The sequence below is a fragment of the Moschus berezovskii genome, chromosome 7 (assembly GCF_049115385.1).
Source record: "Moschus berezovskii isolate FMDL1 chromosome 7, NW_MosBer_1.0, whole genome shotgun sequence".
NCBI lineage: Eukaryota > Metazoa > Chordata > Mammalia > Artiodactyla > Moschidae > Moschus > Moschus berezovskii.
In genome coordinates, this window is record NC_142466.1 from 52017944 (window position 1) to 52039286 (window position 21343).

General features: G+C 41.6%; 1 protein-coding gene across 3 annotated transcripts in view; it reads left to right on the plus strand.

The window, feature by feature from the left end:
- The window catches only part of PIP5K1B (phosphatidylinositol-4-phosphate 5-kinase type 1 beta), a 356657-nt gene that overhangs the window by 127367 nt on the left and 207947 nt on the right, over positions 1 to 21343 (plus strand). The window contains exon 4 of one of the 3 annotated variants that reach the window (XM_088837923.1): positions 7970 to 8092. The exons of the other annotated variants lie outside the window; for them this stretch is intronic. Within the exon in view, the coding sequence (XP_088694049.1) occupies positions 8084 to 8092 (9 nt within the window). The 5' untranslated portion in view covers positions 7970 to 8083. The remainder of the gene's footprint in view (positions 1 to 7969; positions 8093 to 21343) is intronic. 3 annotated transcript variants of the gene reach the window in all.

The window sequence follows — 21343 nt, forward strand, 5'->3', positions numbered from 1 at the left end:
TCATAAAGATGGAGTTTATGTCAAATTAATTGCACTTCCTGTTATGAAAGAATCATTAAATTGGTTGCAGATAAGGAGAATTCTCAAGTTTAATGAATCTTGATTTAAAGATAGCTGGCATATTCTTATTGCATCTTTTCAGACAAGGTGGAAAAGTGTAGATAAAGTATTATAATTAGTAGGTTGTACCTGGTTAGACTAATGTTCCCAAAGAGTAGAAGTTTTGTTTCTTATTCACTTAGTCTTTACGGACAAGATGCATAAGCTGTCCCTGTGTAGCTTCATATTTTTACCCATGACTTTCATGAAGACATCAAATTTATACTCTGCAATGTGCAGATGACAGAAAGCTGGAAATAATAACAGACTAGATTGGTGTCAGCAAACCCACTATACATTTCATAACTATTGCCCCTTTTATAAATACCTTAAAATTAAATTTCTTTCCCAGTCTTGAAACCTTGACCATGGGGTATGCTGTCTTAAATGGCCCATTGGATTTTGCCTTTGACTGAAGCCAGTCCAGGTTAAGAACACCCTGATCTTGGGTGCTAGGTGTGAGAAGAATATCAAAAGAGTTTATAAGGAACTTACAATTGAGTGGGAGCACCAAGACATGAAAACAATTTTAAAACACAGTAGTCTGTAACAAAGGTTCAAAAGAGGAGAAATCAATATAGGGTTAGAGTTAATGAGAGGGTTTAGGTTTTCTGTATCAAGATTCATTGGGCAGCTGCCAGAAACACTCAGCGTCATGAGTGCTGTGATGTCCACGTGTTTTTAGGGAACACTCAGAGTTCATGGAACACGGTTAATGCTCTCTGAGTCTCAATTATTTTCATGTGACTATTTAGGCTGACTGCTTTTTGTTCCTATGGTTGACCATTTCTCTAATCCATTATCAGTTCCTGGCAAGCCCAGGAAGAATAGTTAAAATCAGTTGGAAAGGTTAATGTCTTTAATGAATGAGATAAGAATTTTGATTTTAGCTGCTTAAAACAAACATGTTGCCAGTGAAGACAGGTATTAAGAGCTGCCTGGCTTTATTAAGGATTGTGGTTTTTCTGTTCTCGGTTCATTTATTGGGTATCTTCTGCAAGAATTGTAAATGCACAGGCCTCAAGGGCCAGGCAGATAATAAGGGAATAAAACAAGCCAAGAGAAGGTGGTAAACAAGAGAATACATTCCTTTTATAAAGGGGACAGATGGCCTTAAGCGCTAGCTAGTAAACCTTTGTGTGAGGCCTTACCCAGGGTTGCCAGATAACTGATTTTTCAATAATAAAGAATGTGGATTCTGATGTAAAACTCGTAATTGTTGAAAGATTGGCCACTGATTCAAAATTAATCAAAATTACACTCAGGAAGTCTGTATACAGTGGAAGATCACAAAGACTCTGACCCTTTCCCTGAATGATTCTCCCTTTAAAAACCTTCGTGGTCAGTGGAACAAAATAGAAAGCCCAGAGATAAATCCACGCACCTATGGACACCTTATTTTTGACAAAGGAGGCAAGAATATAAAATGGAGAAAAGACAGTCTCTTTAACAAGTGGTGCTGGGAAAACTGGTCAGCCACTTGTAAAAGAATGAAACTAGAACACTTCCTAACACCATACACCAAAATAAACTCAAAATGGATTAGAGAGCTAAATGTAAGACCAGAAACTATAAAACTCCTAGAGGAGAACATAGGCAAAACACTTTCTGACATAAATCACAGCAGGATCCTCCAAGACCCACCTCCCAGAATATTGGAAATAAAAGCAAAAGTAAACAAATGGGACCTAATTAAAATCAAAAGCTTCTGTACAGCAAAGGAAACTATAAGCAAGGTGAAAAGACAGCCTTCAGAATGGGAGAAAATAATAGCAAATGAAGCAAGTGATAAAGGATTCGTCTCCAAAATATACAAGCAGCTCCTGCAGCTCAATTCCAGAAAAATAAATGACCCAATCAAAAAATGGGCCAAAGAACTAAAAGACATTTCTCCAAAGAAGACATACAGATGGCTAACAAACACATGAAAAAATGCTCAACATCCCTCATCATCAGAGAAATGCAAATCAAAACCACAATGAGATACCATTTCACACCAGTCAGAATGGCTGCTATCCAAAAGTCTACATGCAATAAATGCTGGAGGGGGTGTGGAGAAAAGGGAACCCTCTTACACTGTTGGTGGGAATGCAAACTAGTACAGCCACTATGGAGAACAGTATGGAGATTCCTCAAAAAACTGGAAATAGAACTGCCATATGATCCAGCGATCGCACTCCTGGGCATACACACCGAGGAAACCAGAATTGAAAGAGACACATGTACTCCAATGTTCATTGCAGCACTGTTTATAATAGCCAGGACACGGAAGCAACCTAGATGTCCATCTGCAGACGAATGGATAAGAAAGCTTTGGTACATATACACAATGGAATATTACTCAGCCATTAAAAAGAATGCATCTGAACCAGTTCTAATGAGGTGGATGAAACTAGAGCCTATTATACAGAGTGAAGGAAGCCAGAAAGAAAAACACCAATACAGTATACTAACGCATATATATGGAATTTAGAAAGATGCAAATGATAACCCTGTATCAGTTCAGTTCAGTCACTCAGTCATGTCCGACTCTTTGCGACCCCATGAATCACAGCACGCCAGACCTCCCTGTCCATCACTAACTCCCGGAGTTCACTCAAACTCATGTCCATCAAGTCGGTGATGCCATCCGGCCATCTCATTCTCTGTCGTCCTCGTCTCCTCCCACCCCCAATCCTTCCTAGCATCAGAGTCTTTTCCAGTGAGTCAACTCGTCGCATGAGGTGGCCAAAGTATTGGAGTTTCAACTTTAGCATCAGTCCTTCCAATGAACACCCAGGATTGATCTTTAGAATGGACTGGTTGGATCTCCTTGCAGTCCAAGGGACTCTCGAGAGTCTTCTCCAGCACCACAGTTCAAAAGCATCAATTCTTCGGCGATCAGCTTTCTTCACAGTCCAACTCTCACATCCATACATGACTATGGGGAAAGCCATAGCCTTGAGTAGATGGACCTTGGTTGGCAAAGTGATGTCTCTGCTTTTTAATATGCTATCTAGGTTGGTCATAACTTTCCTTCCAAGGAGTAAGCGTCTTTTCACTTCCTGGCTGCAATCAGCATCTGAAGTGATTTTGGAGCCCCCAAAAATAAAGTCTGACACTGTTTCCCCATCTATTTCCCATGAAGTGATGGGACCAGTATACAAGACAGCAAAAGAGACACAGATGTATAAAACAGTCTTTGGGACTCTGTGGGAGAGTGTGAGGGTGGGATGGTTTGGGAGAATGGCACTGAAACATGTTTATTATCATATGTGAAATGAATCGCCAGTTCAGGGTCGATGCATGTTACAGGATGCTCGGGGCTGGTATGTGGGGATGACCCAGAGGGCGGAAAAGGGGAGGAGGGAGGTGGGAGGGGGGTTCGGGAGGGGGAACTCATGTACACCCGGGGCGGATTCGTGTCAATGTATGGCAAAACCAACCAATATAATATTGTAAAATAATTAGCCTCCAATAAAAATTAAAAAAAAAATAAAAAATAAAAGCCTTCATGGTCTGGCAGAATTGCGTAGTTGGTTTCTGGACAGGAATCCACTGTTTCCTCAGGTGCTGGTCTCCTAAATAAAGCAAACTTTCTGTTTCTACCAAAAAAAAAAAAAAGCCCCCCAAAACAAAACAAAGAAAACCACTCTGAAAAAAGCAACAAACTGTATCAGTGGTATCTAGTCCTCACATGGGGGCCAGTTTGCAATCTCTGCACTGTTTGGGTAAGGAGGTGAAGTAGGAGAGGAAGATGTAAAAGAAATGCATGTAAGTCTTGGTCCCATCTTCCTATATCCACACAATTTATTTAAGAGAAAAGAAATGGAGACCCACATGAAAAAATTAAATAAGTCAAATTGATATTAAGTGCCAATACAAGTGGCATTTTACTTAATCCTCTAGCAAATCCTGATAAGCACAAAGCTCATTACAGTCTTCTGGGGAAATGTCCTTTTTTTGGACTTGTTTGTTAGCAGAACATTTTGCTGGGATAAAAATTTCTTAGATGTCTCATTGCTTTTTGTCGTGGCAGAAAATCCCACTCTTTCGGGCACTGTGTGTTGATTGATCTACTCATTTGTCTCAGTGATGGGGAATCGAATAGGCACAGGCACAGAATCATCGGGGGTGAATGTAATTTGTTGGAGGGACAGGAGTCTGGCCTAAACAAAGCTAAGTGTCATTCTTTGGAGAAAGCAGAGGAAATTTTGGAAGTGTGGCCTGGCTGTCCGTGACTGCTAGCTTTGAGTACTGGTTGGAGGCCTTTAGATTTCATATTCTGAACTATCACCGTCCATTAGAACTTCTGGCTGTGATGGAAATGTTCTATGATCTGTACTAATACGGTAGTTAAAAGCTGTATGTGACAGTTGGACTTTTGAAATGTGACCCATGTGTTTGAGGAAGGAATTTTTTAAATTTTAGTTAAATAAACACATGTGGCTAATGGCTACCATATTAGACAGCACAGTTCTAGGCAGTGAGGTACCGTGACATTGGTTTGGTGGTTAGTAACATGATGAAATGACAGTACAAATTACAATGAAGGTTGGTCTGGAAGTTTTCAATCATAGTAACTGATAGAAATTTTCTACCATTGATGGAACTGGATAAGTTTGAAGATGGGATTTTTTTTTTTTTTAACAAGGTCATAAGGAAGGAAAGAAGGAAGCAGAAAGCAGGACATCAGTTCACTTTATGAGTTGTTTAAACTTGAATAAAATGCCAGTGCTGGAGGCCTGAGTTTTCTTTCTTTTGGATGTGAGGAAATTGCCCTCATCTTCTCCCACCCTTCCAAAACAAATATGTCATTGTGGCTCAGTGGCTTATCCCAGGTCACCTAGCAATGAAAGGTGTCCATGGGGTGTCCTAATTTTGTGACTTGTCCATCAGAATCAGTCAGTGTTTCCATGTTGGCTGGCTGTGGACAGGCATGGGAAATTTTTAGTGCTGCCATTTGCTTTTCTCCCTCTCTCACCTCTCCAGCCAAAAGTTGTCATTCCAGGCCTGTCACCCTGCCTCCCCTATTCCTCCTTCCATCCTGGGCCTGCCCACAACAGGGCTTCCTCCCCTCCGGAGATTCTGGTTTTGATGACTTCCACAGGCTACTGTAGGTCTGGAGGGTCCATCTTTAGCACCAACACCTCAACTTCGGGTTATCTCTTCATCGTGTTAGCCGATTCCCGCCAAGATGGGCACACGTAGTGAGAGCACTCACAGTGACCTAGTAGGAAACTGACCACTCTAGCTATGAACAGGGTCCTTGACCCAAATTCCCCAGGGCCTTTTTATTTTTTTTTAAGACCTAGGTTTTCATGTAAATCATTGTCTCAGCCTGTGTCCGTCTCAGTGGAGGCAGGCAGGGACAGGTGGGAGGAGCCATGCCGTCCTCGGTCCACTCTGTCAGTGAAGATGTCTTTGACGACTTTTCTTTAATTATTTAGTTTAATTGGAGGCTAATAACTTTGCAGTATTGTGGTGGTTTTTGCTATACATTGACATGAGTCAACTATGGGTGAACATGGGTCCCCTATCCTGAGCCCCCCTCCCACCTCCCTCCCCACGCCATCCTTCAGGGTCGTGCCAGTGTGCCAGCTTTGAGTGCCCTGCTTCACGCACTTGATGACTTTTGAAACATGAGTGAACTCATGACTCAGCAATACTTCGAACCAAGAGGAAGTATTTATTTAAATACAAGCTCTTTTTTTAAAACATCCATGGGAAGATACACAGGCAGATGTCAACATTGCCTGCCTCTGGGGAGAACTGGGTGGTGGGAATCTTGGGTCAAAGGAAGCTTTTCTGTATGTACTTTAGATGCATATTTAACTTTGAACCATATAAATGTTTTGCTTATTCAAAAACTGAAAAAATAACATTTGAGATGGGAAGAAGGGAGAGTTGGCATGTGTCCCAGCGCTAACTGCTCTTCTTCCCTTTAGACTCTGGAAAGCCTCCACTTCCAGAAATAAGACCTTTGCCTTCTGCCCTGATGGAGCTACACTCTGTAGCTGAACAGAGACAACCTTGTCTCTGTATTGAGCAGCCCTTGTCATCAGTAAACCTCCACTGGTCTATGGGAACAGTGATCCTGTAGCATTCCGAGTGTTAGTGTTAATATAAGTTCATGTTCCCACACACAGTGAGATGGAGTTTGGAGCAGAGAAAGGTTTATTGAAGGGCCATGCAAGGAGGCTCAGGCCCTAAAAACTCTTGAGCTCCCTGAAAGGTTTTGGCAAAGCATTTTTTTTTAATGACTATTTTTTTAATTGAAGGATGATTGCTTTACAGAATTTTGTGGTTTTCTGTCACACATAAGCAAGAACCAGCCATAGGTACACCCATGTCCCCTCCCTCCTGAACCTTCCTCTCACCTTCCTCCCCATCCCACCCTTCTAGATTGTCACAGGGCCCCTGTTTGGCAAAGCGTTTTAAAAAGCCAGGCGAGAGAGCTGGAGAGTTACAGGATACCTGATTAGATTGTAAACAATTCTCTGGTTGTTTGATGCTGAGGGAGCAGAGTGGTGTCATGGGGGTTACCTTCATCAGTCCTTAGGTCAAGGAGACCTGGGGCTGTTTGTTCATGGACATCAAGTAGTTAACATCTTCCATTTGGTGGGGCATTTTCACATCTGTGAAGCAACTCAGGAAATTTGCATCAAGTACCATTTTCTATGTACTTTAGGGAGGAGCTGAAGCAGAGCATGGGCGAGGGAGGCCTGTCCTGGGAAGGCGCCATGGGGCCCTGCTAGGTTACATTATTCCTAATCCACCTTCATCCACAATACCCTAAACCAGTGGTTCTCAGCCAGTGACCAGGGAACATTCAGCAATGTCTGGATACATTTTGTTTGTCACAGTTGGAGGGTGGTGCTATTGACATTGGGAGGTAGAAGCCAGTGATGCTGCATCCTACTATGGCCAGAGCAGAGCTCACAGCAAAGAACTATTAAAATGTTAGTAGTGAGAAGGTTTTTCAATCAAACCCAACTACCCTTTGAAGTGGAGGATAGATGTCAGTGACTGAGCACAGACTAACAGATATGAGTCCAGCTCTTTTAGATACTAGTTGTATCATATTGGGCTTCCCAGGTGACTCAGTGGTAAAGAGTTGTCTCCTGCCAATGCAAGAGACACAGGAGACGTGGGTTCAATCTCTGCAATGGGAAGATCCCTTGGCAATGGCAACCCACTCCAGTATTCTTGCCTGGGAAATCCCATGAACAGATGAGCTTGGCAGGCTACATACACCCCATGGGGTCGCGAAGAGTTGGATATGACTGAGCATGCACACACTGTATTATCTTAGGCATTTCCCCTAATTGATCTGAATCTTAATTTTTCTCACTGATGAAATGTACTTAATACCTGCCTTTACCAGCTCACAGCACTGTGAGAATCAAATGATTTAACAACGTGAACAAGTCCTGGGAAAAATGGAATGCCAAAGAGTGAAGTCTCTGTTGAATTAGCAAAAGCAGGATCTCTCAGCCTCTGATTTCTAATCAGATTATTCAGTAGCAGGATCTCTCAGCCTCTGATTTCTAATCAGATTATTCTGTTAGAACTGAGCATGGCAGGTAGTGCAACTACCTCCCCTAGTGCTGGGCTCAGGGGGAGAAGTGTCACTTAGCATTCTCGAGTTGACCCTGGTCTGGCCTGGGCATCAGAGAGTAGATGGAGCTGAAAGAAGACAGTCTTTCTTTCCCAACAGCAGGGGTTTCAGAAATAAGAAAGATGTGCTTCTAGTGGTGGGCTTCCTTGGCACTTTTAAAATTAAGCAACAAGTAAATGAGCTGCCCCATTCAGAGAGGGGGAGTTCTAATCTCATTCGATGTAGAAGCATGTATAATTGTCTACCATTGCCATCCACCCCTTTGTACAGATCTTCCCTCCAAGTCTGTCAGCTTTCATAGAGGATCACCTGCCCTTCTGACTTCTTTCTCGAAAAGTCCTCAAGCAAGTGATTTGAAATCTTCCTTGATGACTTTCAAGCAAGATGTGGCAGGTAATTAAGCGAAAACGATCTGCAACTTCTAAATAGGAGAAGCCCCCCTATCCCACCCTTGGGTGATTACCTGAGTTGTTCATTCCTAAGTGACCTCTTTTAGCACTCATATGACCCTGATTCTGTTTGTTAAGCCCCCCAGGTTTGTTATGCTTCTGCATCCTGATTATCCATGGAAACTCCCCCAAACTCTGACTCCAGGGAATAATAGGCTACACCCCAAACTCACTGCACAGCTTCTTTCCGGGGCAACAAGAAACACTGCATTGTTGCATTTGGTGTTCATGGCAGGCTGGGAGGCTGGAGTTTCCAGTGTTTCTACAGCCGGTTGGGCCATCTGAGTTGGAGCTCCTGCTCCCAGAGCAAAAGGGTGCTTTTGTTTTCAAGTTAAAAGGGTTAATATCTACAGGCCATCTGCATGCCTCCCTGCACAGCTTGGCCAATGAGGTTCTGGTCTGGTCAGCTAGCCCCTGTCCCAAAGCTCAGGGCTTAATCATTTTGATCACTACCACCCCACTTCCCTCTCCTCGTGTGCTTAAGGATTTTTAAAGGCAGCTCTTAAGATATTTCATAAGATCATATAATTTTAAAATTCTGAAATTCTTCATTCTGGATTCCAGAAAAGATGATAGACAATGTGTGTTAGGTTCTAGGTGTTTATCTGCTTAACAGACACTAATAGGACATATGCCATGTGCTTATTCAGGACTTTTAATATTTTATGACGTTAGGATCATTGGTTGCTGGAAGCATCTTATTTATCAAACTCAAGTGGGTTTATTCTAGCCTGAAATCTATTATTTCATCAGGTTAAAGTGTAATTTTTACCAACTGAAAGCACTTTCAAAGCTATGCTGGTAATAAAAGCTAACATTTATTAAGCGCTTAACATATGCTAGCCACCATTTTAAGCACTTTAGAATTATTAACTTCTGACAACCCTATGAATTAGGACAGAGGAGAAAACGAGGTACTGAGAGGTTAAGTAGCCTACTCTGGGCCACAGAACCAGTAAGTGGCAGGATGAAACTGGGGTTCTAACCCCAACTGTCTCTCTGTAGGGTCCGTCAGATCCCAGAGGTCATGGAACCAGTACACTGTCCTCTGAACACTGTGGTGCCTACAACAGACATTAAAATGGAAAAACGCTCCATCACCCAGTAGAACAGTGGGGACCAGCAGCACAGACAACCATCTGTGAATGGATAGTACCCAGCCATCTTTAGAATGGGGGAAATGAACACAATTCAACAATTTTAAAGCATGATTCCCCTAATTTGGTGGTTCAGAAGCCAAATTTTCTCCTCCAAAGTGTTTCACCTCCTAATGTAGAATCCAAACTGTAGCCTCGAGAATACTTTTCTCTAGAAAGTACATCGTTGTTCAGTCCCTAAGTCATGTCTGACTCTCTGCGACCCCATGGACTGCAACACACCAGGCTTCCCTGTCCTTCACCATCTCCTGAAGTTTGCTCAAACTCATGTCCGCTGAGTTGATGAGAGTACATAGTCATTTTGAAATGAAAAAGCAAATTGATCCCATGGGCACTGGCCAGAACATGGGAAATAAAATGAGAAAGTCATAACTTCAAAAATCACTCTTGACCACAGCACTCCAAATTGACAGGGAGGGTTGAGATCTACTTGGAGGGGTGGCATATTTTGGACTGTTTTAAAAGCTAACCGTTCCATAGACTGTCACAGGGGAAGTAATGTCTCACTAAAAATCTGCTCAGTGGCTAAAAGATCTGATAAAGGAAGCACTGGGTCCAAGGGTGTCTATTTTAGAAGTTATTTTCCCCTATGGGAATCAAGTTCCCCCAAAAAGCACACTTGCCTTTTCTGGCAAGTGCAATTCACTGTGTCTGAGACTTTTGTTATGAAAGGCCAATGAAGAGGCTCACTCTCTGCTTGGAAGCCTTCACCCCAAAGACACACAGCACATCACTAAGGAGAGGAGAAAAAGAGGGTGGATGTAGTCTCTGGAGACTGTAATAGGATATTCTATCCTCCTGAATCTATTTTGTTCAACTCCCAACACACACACCCACCACCCCCCAAATTGGGTGTAATTATAAGGAAAAGACAGAGTTATGAGGAATTGGATTCAGTCATGGGGTCTAGCTGTGCTTCTTTCCCAGTGGAGAGAAGATGAGCCGCCCTTACTGTCAGGCCAGAGCTTTCTCTTCGTCCAGGGTGTGCCGTCATCTACTTTGCATTATGGACTGGGCTGCATTTGGTTACTGAGCACAGAGCTAATATACAGACTGTCTCGGTGGCATTCTAGTTCTTCTGAGCTAATTTTTCATATTGTGGCTTTGTTGTTTTTTAAGGGTGTGGTCGGTGCCTGGGCTGTAAAACATATCTTTGAGTGTATGATACATCTGTGGATTCACTCATTTAGTTAGTTGGCAAATATTTATTTAGCTTGGCACTGAGCTAGGCCTTGGAAGTAAGACAGAGGCAAGATAGACATAATCCGACCCTGATCCTGCTTTTGTACTTGTGGTAGAGACGGACCAGAAAAAGTAGACATAATAAAATGATTACTACCTTTAAAAGCGTTATGAAGAAAATCAGCACAGGCAGGGCTGCTACCTTTTAGACAAGGTATTCAAGGGGTTCTGAGGACGTGACCCAGGGCTGGGATCACAAGCTTGAGAAGGAACCAGCTAACAGAAGAGTGGAATTGAGAACTTTCTTGATAGAACAGCTTCTGCTGAGCCCTGGGGGCAGTAAGGGGTGCATGAATTCAAGCACCTAAAGGCGAGGCCAGTGTAATGGAGAGTCCCAAGCCTGGAAGAGAGAGTGTGAAGTGAGAGCAGTGGCTTTCGACTGGGGCTGGTGTTGTCCCCCAGGGTCGTTAGACAATGCTGTCACTTCTGGGGGGAGGGGGTGCAACACGTGTCTAGCGACTAGACCCAGAGATACTGCTACACATCCTGCAATGCACAGGACAGTCCCCTGAAACAACCGTCTGCCCACAAATGTCAGCAGTACTAGTCTGAGAAACCCTGGCTTAGAGAAATAGGCAGAAGCTTAAGCCAAAGTGGTAGACTGGGAAGAGGGAAAGGAATAAATTCAAGGTATATTTCAGAGTTAGGATGGACTAGACTGGTTTGTGGTTGCAAGTGGGGGTGAGGGCATGACTGGAATGATCGATGAGCCAGAATTCTAACTTGAGCACTTGGGTGGCTTTTGTGACTATTTATCAAAATGGAAAAGAATGGTATGGGGGAAGGGTTGTGAGGGAAAATCAAGGTCTCCGATCTGGACATGTCAGTTTCAGGGTGTCAGTGAGCCACTGAAAGAGAGAATCAAGTAGGTAGTTGGAAGTGTGGATTTAGGACTCAGGGAAGAGGTCAGGGTTCTGCTTCAGTTTGTCAAACTGTAGATTCACAGTGAGATAGACGGAAAAGCAACGCCCCCAGACTAAAGAACACCCACATTTTGGTATTACCTCCTAATACCCTCCTTCAGAGTGTCAGATTTTTAAAATAAACAAAATTGACCAAGTCCTTTCCTTAGGATCTTCCACGGGTCTTCTGTTACCTACCCAGGCTCCACAGCACAGAAATCCTTTATAGTCTTCCCCTCACTGGGCGTGTCCAAACCCACCTCCTGCGGCTACCTTGAACATACCCCTGACTCCAGCCACACGGGGGCGTCTATCCCAGGTCCTCTGTGCCCATGCTGATCACTGGGAATGCCTTCATTCTAGAAACAGCTCTCTCTTGGCCCTTCCCCATGCTCCCAGGCTGTGACTGTTAGTCACGGCTTCCCAGGCTGCCCTCAGTCTCCTGCACTTACCTCTGTTATATCATGGATGACTTTGTTTTGTAATAATCGCGTACAGTTATGTCCTGCCTACTGTACCAGGAGCAGCTAGAGAGCAGGGGCCTTGCCCAATCATCCAGACATCCGTAGGGCCCCACACAGTGCCTGGCACATAGTGTTCAAGAGATGTATCACTTTTTTCTTCTTAATTCTAAGATTATTATAGACTTTCCGGAGAGATATGTTCTTGAACCTACAGTTCAGGATCTGCAATTAAAGGTGAGATATGTTGGGGGTATGGAAGTGGGGAACACAGGAGTGGAATTTGGGCTTATCTGTTTTTTTGGTTGCGCTGGGTTTAAGTTGCAGCATGTGGGATCTAGTTCCCTGACCAGGGGTTCAATCCTGGCCTCCTGCACTGGGAGTACGGAGTCTTAGCCGCTGGACCAACAATAAATTTTAAAAGGTATTCTTTTTCAATTTTGGTTTCCTCAGGGTATATGCCTGGGAGTGGGATTAGTTTTTTAGGGAATCCCCATACCGTCTTCCATAGTGGCTGTATCAATTTATATTCCCACCAACAATGCCAGAGGGTTCCCTTTTCTCCACACCCTCTCCAGCATTTATTGTTTGTCAACTTTTTGATGATGGCCGTTCTTACCAGTGTGAGGTGATATCTTATTATAGTTTTGATTTGCATTTCTCTAATAATGAGCAATGCTGAAGTAAGTCAGAAAGAAAAAGATAAATATCATATTCTAACACATATATACAGAATCTAGAAACATGGTACTGAAGAATTTACTTACAGGGCAGCAGTGGAGAATAGGGAATAGACTTGTGGACACTGGAAGAAAGGGAGGAGAGAGCGAGATGTAAGGAAAGAGTAACAGGGAAACTTACATATGTAAAACAGATAGCCAACGGGAATTTGCTGTGTGGCTCAGGAAACTCAAACAGGGGCTCTGTATCAACCTAGAGGGGTGGGATGGGGAGGGAGATGGGAGGGAGGTTCAAAAGGGAGGGGATATATGTATCCCTATGGCTGATTCATATTGAGTTTTGACAGAAAACAACAAAATTCTGTGAAGCAATTATCCTTCAACAAAAAAAATAATTTTTAAAAAAAGGTATTCTTTTCCCAACTCTGTCACATAAAGGTTCTATTCTTTCCAGATGTTGGCCCAGTTAAAAGCTGCCCTAGATAGAGGCCAGGAATTGTCAGGGGAATCAGGATCTGGAGTTGGTTGGCAGTCTTTCTCTAGCACAGCAGCATGGTAAACACCCTTCTTTTGTTGTTGTTACATAAAAGAAACAGGATGGACAGTTTTTCAGGTTTGCTGTTTCAAAGAGAAAGAGAGGAAATAATAATTTAGCATTTTAAAAGCAGCTACATTCCTCATAAAATCATGGAGGCGTGCAGGCCTTAAAGCTGCACTCAGGATCCCAAAACAGCTAGTGATGTGAGTGCCAGCCCTTGACTCTTCCATCCTCCCTACTCACCAGCATGGGTGAGAGTGGGTGTGGTTAGGCAGGCAAGCTGGCTCTGCCATTCATGAACTCGACCTTGTGCAGTGAGCCCAGCAGTACCAGTGTGGTTTGAGCATTAGATCTGAGGATGTATGAGAAGGTGCTTTGAAGACAGTAGTCGGGTGTACCAATATTAAATCTCTGTTATTGTTGCCGGATTCCCACTCACCTCCTATGGAACTTAGGCCACGTGAGAGCAAGGACTTGGCAAGCTGGGAAGAACTCAGTTCTTAGTGAAGGAACAGACACCAGTCCCCTCTTCTCCCTACTGGGGCCCTGCTTAAATTCAGAATTCCAAATAACCTGGGACTCTGACCTCTCCTGGTGGCAGTTCCTACTATTGACAGGTCATTTTCAAAAGGCAGTGGGATTCTGTAAAAGAATATCACTGTGAAAAAGCCAAAAGGAAATCTAACTTTTGTCTATTAAAGAAACCTAAAAAAAAAACCTGTGTCCAGAAAGGGGAATTGTTGTCATTGCTTTCCAGCATATTAAATAAAAATTTGAAGATTTCTGATGTAGCTTTACTATCTCCTAGGGTCTGAAATAGTTTGCAGAAACCTGGGTTTCTTAGGAGTCCTTTCCCCTCATCTGTTTCTTCCTTTATATGTTTTATCTGCTTGTCTTGGGGCAGTGGAATTCTCCTGGGGAAATGAGAAGTCCTTCTCTCCAAGGACACAGAGTGCTGTAGAATGGGGTGAAGGTGTGTCATTGAAGATAGCAGGAGAGGGGAAGTTGGGGTGGGCAGGGAAACTCCAGCTTTGCGTTACATGCATTTTCAAGAAGATCATGGAAAAACTAAGCGGTGCAATCAGCACAGTCCTCCTCCCACAAGATTATTTCCTTATTTTTAACTTAAAGACAGATCTATTCCCTCGCCCACTATATTCTGTGAAACACTGAAATTGGATATAGCTGTGATATGATAAATTAGAAGTGTCTTAAAGTTGTAAATAGGAAAGAGATTTTGAAGCAGTGAAGTTGTATTTGTGAACAAAATCAATGGATGAAGTCTTCTGAAATTTTGCTTAGTAAGATGAAATCCTATTTTTCAGGGGTGTTTACATATGCAAATATCCCAAGATTCAGTTTCCTTTTGGAATTTGGAATAAGCCTACCCAAGCCACTTTGATGTCCCTTTCACACTTCTTATTCATTCATTCATTTAATTTTAAGCAGGCCTGTAAAAGCATATTGAATACTTTCATTGGCATATTGCTAATTAAATTTTTTTTTTTATTATGGAGGCTCTAAAATGCTTCAGGCAAGTTTAGAAATGGTTGAGAAGAAACTTCACAGAATGAAAAAGCTCCTGGTTGCTCTAGCCAAGGGAAAAACAAACAGCTGCAGAGAGCAGAAGCAGATGGAGTATATGGCAGTGGGGCATCTCGTGGCCCTCAGAATCCTTTTAGGTACACACAAAGCAAAGTCTGGCCAAACGTGGGGTGCCAGGCCATACCTTTTACCCTCAGGCCTTTAGCCCAATGTAGGAAGAATTTAAAATAGCAGTCTTCTCTTGAATAGCAAACATTACAGCCATCCACACTCGTCCTGCTTTATTGACCTATACACATCCTCAGCAGTCACCTGGAGTAGAGAGGCCCCCAGTGACCCCAGCAGGAGAGCATCTTTGTTCTCAGCTTTCCAAGGCCCTAGAATACTTATTTCCTGATGTGTTTTTCCTCAGTAGATAAATATGGGTACCTACTGGTGTTAGGCAGCAGAAATATAGCAACGAATAGGAGGGACTTGGCCCCTTACCCCATGGAACCAGGTTAAATGGTCTGGACATTTTAGCACTATTACTGAATTACTTTTCAAAAAGTTATCCCAGTTTAGACTCCCTCAGAGGTTTTAATTTGCATTTCTCTGATAATGAGTGATGTTATGCTTATTTTCATGTGTTTGTTATACATCTGTATGTCTTCTTTGGAGAAATGTCTGTTTAGTTCTTTGTCCCATTTTTTGATTGGGTCATTCCCATGGTATTTTTAATTTTCAAAAATTTCCTAGTTGATGCTTTTATATTTATCCCTTTAACTGAACTTTGACTTCTAAGGTCATTTCCTCTAAAAAGATTTCTATTGTGATATTTGTTGAAATTAAATTTATTAATGAATTTAGGGAGAAATAGCATCTTTAACTATTCTATCCTTCTAAAAATGAAATGTCTATATATTTATTGTCTTTTCCGTTCCTCAGTAAATTTTTATTCAAAAATTCTCTACCTATTTTTGGTTAAATATACTTCTAAGTAAATTATGTGGGATTTTTTTGTTACTGTTTTGGATTTTTTTTCCCTACTGTGAATAGGATTCTTTTTTTTCCCCAATTGCATTCTCTAGCTAGAAATGTATAAGATCTAGATTTGTGTGAATACGTTTTATAAACTGCCAATTTGATCTTTTGAAACTACTCCACTAGGTTGGTGATTGATTCTTGGATATTACAGGTAATAATCATATTATCTGTGAGTTATCATTTTTCTCCTTGTAATCAGCATTTTGTACTTGGTTTTCTTGTCTTACTTTACTAGCTGGATCTTACAAAATCGTATCAAAGAATTTTTATGATAAAAGGACAGCCTTGTTTTGTGCATGACTTTAAAGGGGAAATGGCTCTTGCACTGATTCTCAAACTGCGCTCTTTAACACACACACATCATTAGTAGATCAGTTCAGTTCAGTTCAGTTGCTCAGTCATGTCCGACTCTCCGCGACCCCATGCATCACAGCACGCCAGACCTCCCTGTCCATCACCAACTCCTGGACATAAATGCAAATCCGTTGGTCAGATATATTTGGGAAGTGTCCCTCTAGTGCTTCCAATAGTATCATGTTGTCACTTAGTTCAGTAATTGTTTTCCGTATTAAGAAAGTTTCTTCCTGACTCTACCTTTACTAAAAGATTTTTTGTAAACTTTAATTGGATATTGACATTTTTATAAAATTGATTTAAGCAGACAATGAAAAGGCAGTCATTGGGAATACAGTTCTCTTTTTGATATACTCTAAGTACTTGAAAATAATAAAACCATGTTTTTAAGAAAATATTGTTTAATTTAGATTTGATATCAGTCCAGATGAACAGGGTAATTGTGTTATTTCTTTATAGATTGGGATGATTTTTAGAATTTCTTCCTATAGGCATACTCATCTTTCTCCCATATAAATCTGTATGGAAATTATCCTAACATTTAATACTTTCTGCAAGCTATTCTGGGGTAGACAGTTTGCTGAAATCATTCTCAGAAATTGTGTTTGGGAGAAAAAAAAGAAGGGGACTTATTTTTCCACCTGAATAGTGTTTATTCAACTCAGTTTTACTTTTGTTTGTAATTTTATATTATATTTGGGCTTCTCTTTCTTCATTTGTTAAATTGGGGATGTGAATGACAACCAATTGCCCTTTAAGTTGCTTGGGTTTTTAATGTCGTTTTATTTGTTGTTTGTGACTCTCTAATCATGCCCTGCAACCGTTGCTTTGTTAAGTGCATGCAGGATGCTATGGAAGAGTGAAAGAGAAAGAAAGAGGTGAAAGGTGGGGGAGAGGTTACGTTTTATTCCTCAACTGTTTTAAGAAAGTCTGTGCTAGTTTTCCTTTGGTACAAAGGCGATTATTTCTTGCATATTTTCCCACCCTTTCTTCAATACTCTGTGGATTAGAAACTCAAATGACTCTGGGTTTAAAAAGACTAATCCTCTATGGGAAAATGTGGAGATTTCCCCCCTTTTCTATGGCCCAGGGAAAATTAATACACCAGAAAATGATCAAAAGTCTGTCATGACACTTAACAGACAATCTTGTAAGAAAATAAACTGAAGTATGTATAAACTTAAATGTGTATAAAGCATGGCACTGTGACCCAACCTCATTTGCTCTTCAAGCCTTGGGAAATCCTGACGTAATCAGAATGTAACATATAGAAGTGGTCTCATGGAAAGAAAAGGAGAAAGACCAGAGCACTGTATTCCTGTTGGGTCCATACTTGGTTATCGCTAGTCCACAGAAGTACTGTGGAGACCATTTCTCATCCAGAAGGACAATGTGTACTCCTCCATGTCAGGCTCATCACTCGTATTCATTCAACAAATGGTTATTGAGAGCCCATTTTATACCATTTGCTGGTACCACAGAGATACAAGTCCATCTCCTTCATTTTAGCCCAGAGCAAATTAGATAAGAAGAGTGCCTTGGAAATATATATATATATATTTTTTGTGTGTGCAAATGCTGAGTTTAAAGGAGATAAAAGGACAGTTAGTCCTCTTGGTCTGACTTTGGTGTGTTTAAACTTACTGTGTGCTGACAGCAAGTGTGACTTTTGCCTTTTAAATAAATAGATAAACCACTCCAGACAGGTCCCGGTAGAACATTTTGTTTATAAATAGATCCATCCTTTTGGGCCTGATGGAATGAAAAGGTTGGGTTGCCTCAAAAAGACAGGACCTAAAAGTATTGGAAGTGCTTTAAAATTAATATATGCATTAGTTTCCCTGCTGCAGTAAGTTTCCACAATCTTAGTGGCTTAAAACAGCGCAGATTTATTATCTTAAAGTTTTGTATGATGGCCATCCAGTACCATCTCCCTGAGCTAAAAATCGAGGTGTCCAGATGTTCTACATTCCTTTCTGGAAGCTTTGGAGAAGAAACTGTTTCCTCACCTTTTCCTGCTTCTAGAGGTTCTTACATTTTTTGATTTGTTGCCACTTCCTCCATCTTCAAAGCCAGCAATGGCAGTTGTGTCCTTTTCACATTTCACTCTTTTTGCCTTCTCTTTTTTCACTTTTCAGAATCCATATTATACATTGAGCTCATCTGGATAATTTAGGACAATCTCCCCACCTCACATTCAGCTGATTAGCATTCTTAATCGCATCTGCAACCTTGTAGGGTAACATTTTGCCTTCTTAGATAACATTCTCTTAGGTTTCAAGGTTCTAGGTATTTACACATGGACATATGTAAGGGTCAACCTTTAATATAACTTCACAGTATCCTCCTTTGTGTACCAGAGCACTTTGCCATCCCTTTATCATAGGCTGTTAGTCTGCCTGGGACTCTCAGTAGATCTTGGTAGGGGTCTCTGGGGTATAGACTGTCGCCTGTTTGTGTTTTTATCTCTTCCTCTCTTTCCCCTGTTGGGTCTATTTAACTCCCTGCAATCAGTAAGCATAATAAATTTAACTTCAGGACCTAAATCTTTCTGTAAGAAGTGTACATAAATAAGAGATCATTTTACAAGGTATGATCATGAAACTGGGCTTCTGATATTATTCCATATGACTGAAAAGCAAATATAGCTCCTGTTTTCAAAGATTGACTGTTTCATGTTACAGTGGTAACATGAACCATGTTTGTTTTTCAATCTTTGAACACAATTTTGAAAATCAAAATGCTGAGCTCACTGCTGGAGATAGTACAGACGGTGTCCTTCATTTCCTGTATTATTATGCATCTCCCACAGAACCATTCGCCATGTGATTTCTTTGGTGTTTACAGAAGCAGGTCATGTTTATGAAGCATGTCTGGAAGAAGGAAATGATATATGGAAAATCTCTCCATGGGGTATAGAGTCAAGTGATCCCGAGGTTGGAATCAAGGGCAGTAAATACTTTTGGTGATTTCATATGCTCCATGGGACTGGTATTTTCCATCTTTTAGCACACAGTTTGGATTAACTTGAATGGATTTTTTAGTACTTCTTTGAAAATGGAATATTAACTGTCCACAGAGATTTAATCTTGGGCAAAAAGAAAAAAAAAAAGGAATAAGGTCATCACCTCTAATGACAGGATTAGTCCTTTCTCTTGAAAGTAATTGGATATCTCATGCGTTTTTTGCTATTTCTGTTGAATTGAGAATATTCATTATCACTCAAGGTGGAAGTAACAGAAATGATTAATTTAGAAAGGAGAAGGATTGTAGGGTGGGTGGAAGTGACATTTGTCTGCATTATATTCTTAGAAACTTAAACTGTTAGAGTTGGAAATGCCTCTGATAAAACTGTTCATTAACATGCAAGGAAATAGAAGCCCAAATCCTTCTCTCTGGCCGAGAGTGTGTTGAGTCCAGAAAGCAGAGCTGCAGCTTAAGTTGCAAGTTTCTGAGTCCTCAGTCTTTCTCAGAGTACTGCACTCACGCGCTAGTGTCTTCGGCGGCTGCAGTGGGGTGGCCAGACCGAGCCGTCTGCCCCAGAGAGGCCCTTCATGTCAATTTCCAAGTGGGCATTTCTTCTGAACAGATGGCCAAAATACTTCCTGTGCATTTTACCCTGAAGAACTGGAGAGTCATCTACTCTGGGCCGCAGTAGCCACTGTTTGTGTGTACCCGTGCAAGTAGATGGGGAAGGCAGGGAGAGGCACACACACTATGCCAGCTACATTTTCAAGGACCAAAGTCATGACAAAGGTGAACTGCGTGGACTTTCTTGTTCTGCTTCTCTATCATTGATATTTTGTTTGTAAATAACTTCAGTACTTGAGTTTTGCACTTGGTTTGGTGCAACAAAATGCAAGTTAAAACAACTGTGAAGCTTTAAGACATTGTTCTTGGTAAACTTAACATAAAGGTATTCTGTTGACATAGGCACTGCATATGCAGACAACAAAGTAAGGCATCCATGTGGCACGTTCATCTGCAGTTTGGAGGGTGGTTTATCTTGGTGTATATTATGAGAGTTGTGGTTTTCAACCAGGGCTGTTTGTCCCTCTCTGCTCAGTCACCATTTGGCAATATATGGAGACATTTTTGGTTGTCTCACTTGGAAGAAGTAGGGCTACTGGCATCTAGTGGGAAGAGGCCAAGGATGCTGCTGAACACCGTATAGCATCGTACAGGATAGACCCCCACTTATATAACAAAGAATTATCCAGTCTAAAATGTCAGTGATGCCAAGGTTGAGAAACCCTGGCCTCAGGGAATCTATGACTTAACTAATACTTGGCTTTAGAAGGCTATGTAAAGAGTTGGTTAATTTAGAAACAGCTTAGCTTGTGGAATAAACATGTCAGTTTAATATATGACTTGAGGAAGTTTCTGTAACCTGGTTGGGTAAAGGAGTAAGTTTGCCCCACAGTCCCAGAACTGCCCCTGTGTGCCCATTTTCAGGCCTCTATTCTCAGTGACTCTTAATTGAAAGTTAGCTTCCCTCTGCTCTTCACAGCTATGAATTCTGTTGTTGACAGTTTAGATGTATTGTTTTTGTTTGGGGATCATGATATAATTTGCATAAGCAAACATAGTATTAAAGAAGATAGTTAAGAATATAGAGACTAATGAATGCTGTACTCTTATCCATTCTTTACAAAAACAGCCCATTCAGGGGACCCTATGGCTGGTAAGGGCCTCAGCATTGTCAAGTCTTGGCAAAGCCTACAATGGCAGCAATAGTTGAAAAGGGAGAAGAGTCCAGGGGGAAGAAGTGATGAAAAGGCTGCCGGAACCCGGCCTGTATACTGTGTTCTGCTCGGGCACTGAGTGTAATAAGAATGATTTGTATTTCCTTGTTCCTTCTTGAATCTTTAGCAGCTTTCCATATTGTTAGGTTTTTCCCCATTACCAGGTGGCTAAATTCCAAACAAATTAAATCATGAACTCGAGACAGGTATTTCCAATCGTGCTCATTTTGTGGGACTGGTGGCAGGTGGTTCCCCTCCCATGAAGCTGACACTGCTTGGTGATGCAGACTCATCAGTATGTGTGCTGGTGCTTGGCTTCAGGATCCCCTGTACTTTTGTCTAGCAGACCTGGTTAGTGGTGGCTGACTGAAGAGATTGGGTCTGCTTTCATCCCCTTCAGTTCACAGTGAAACACTGCTCCTCTTGGGAAAAGCTATTTTCTTACCCAGCTGGACTGTAGAAATTTCCCCCCAAGCCACATACTATACCAGGTATGTTTGTTTCACAAGCCAAGCTGTTTCTAAGCAACCCTCCACAGAGCTGCC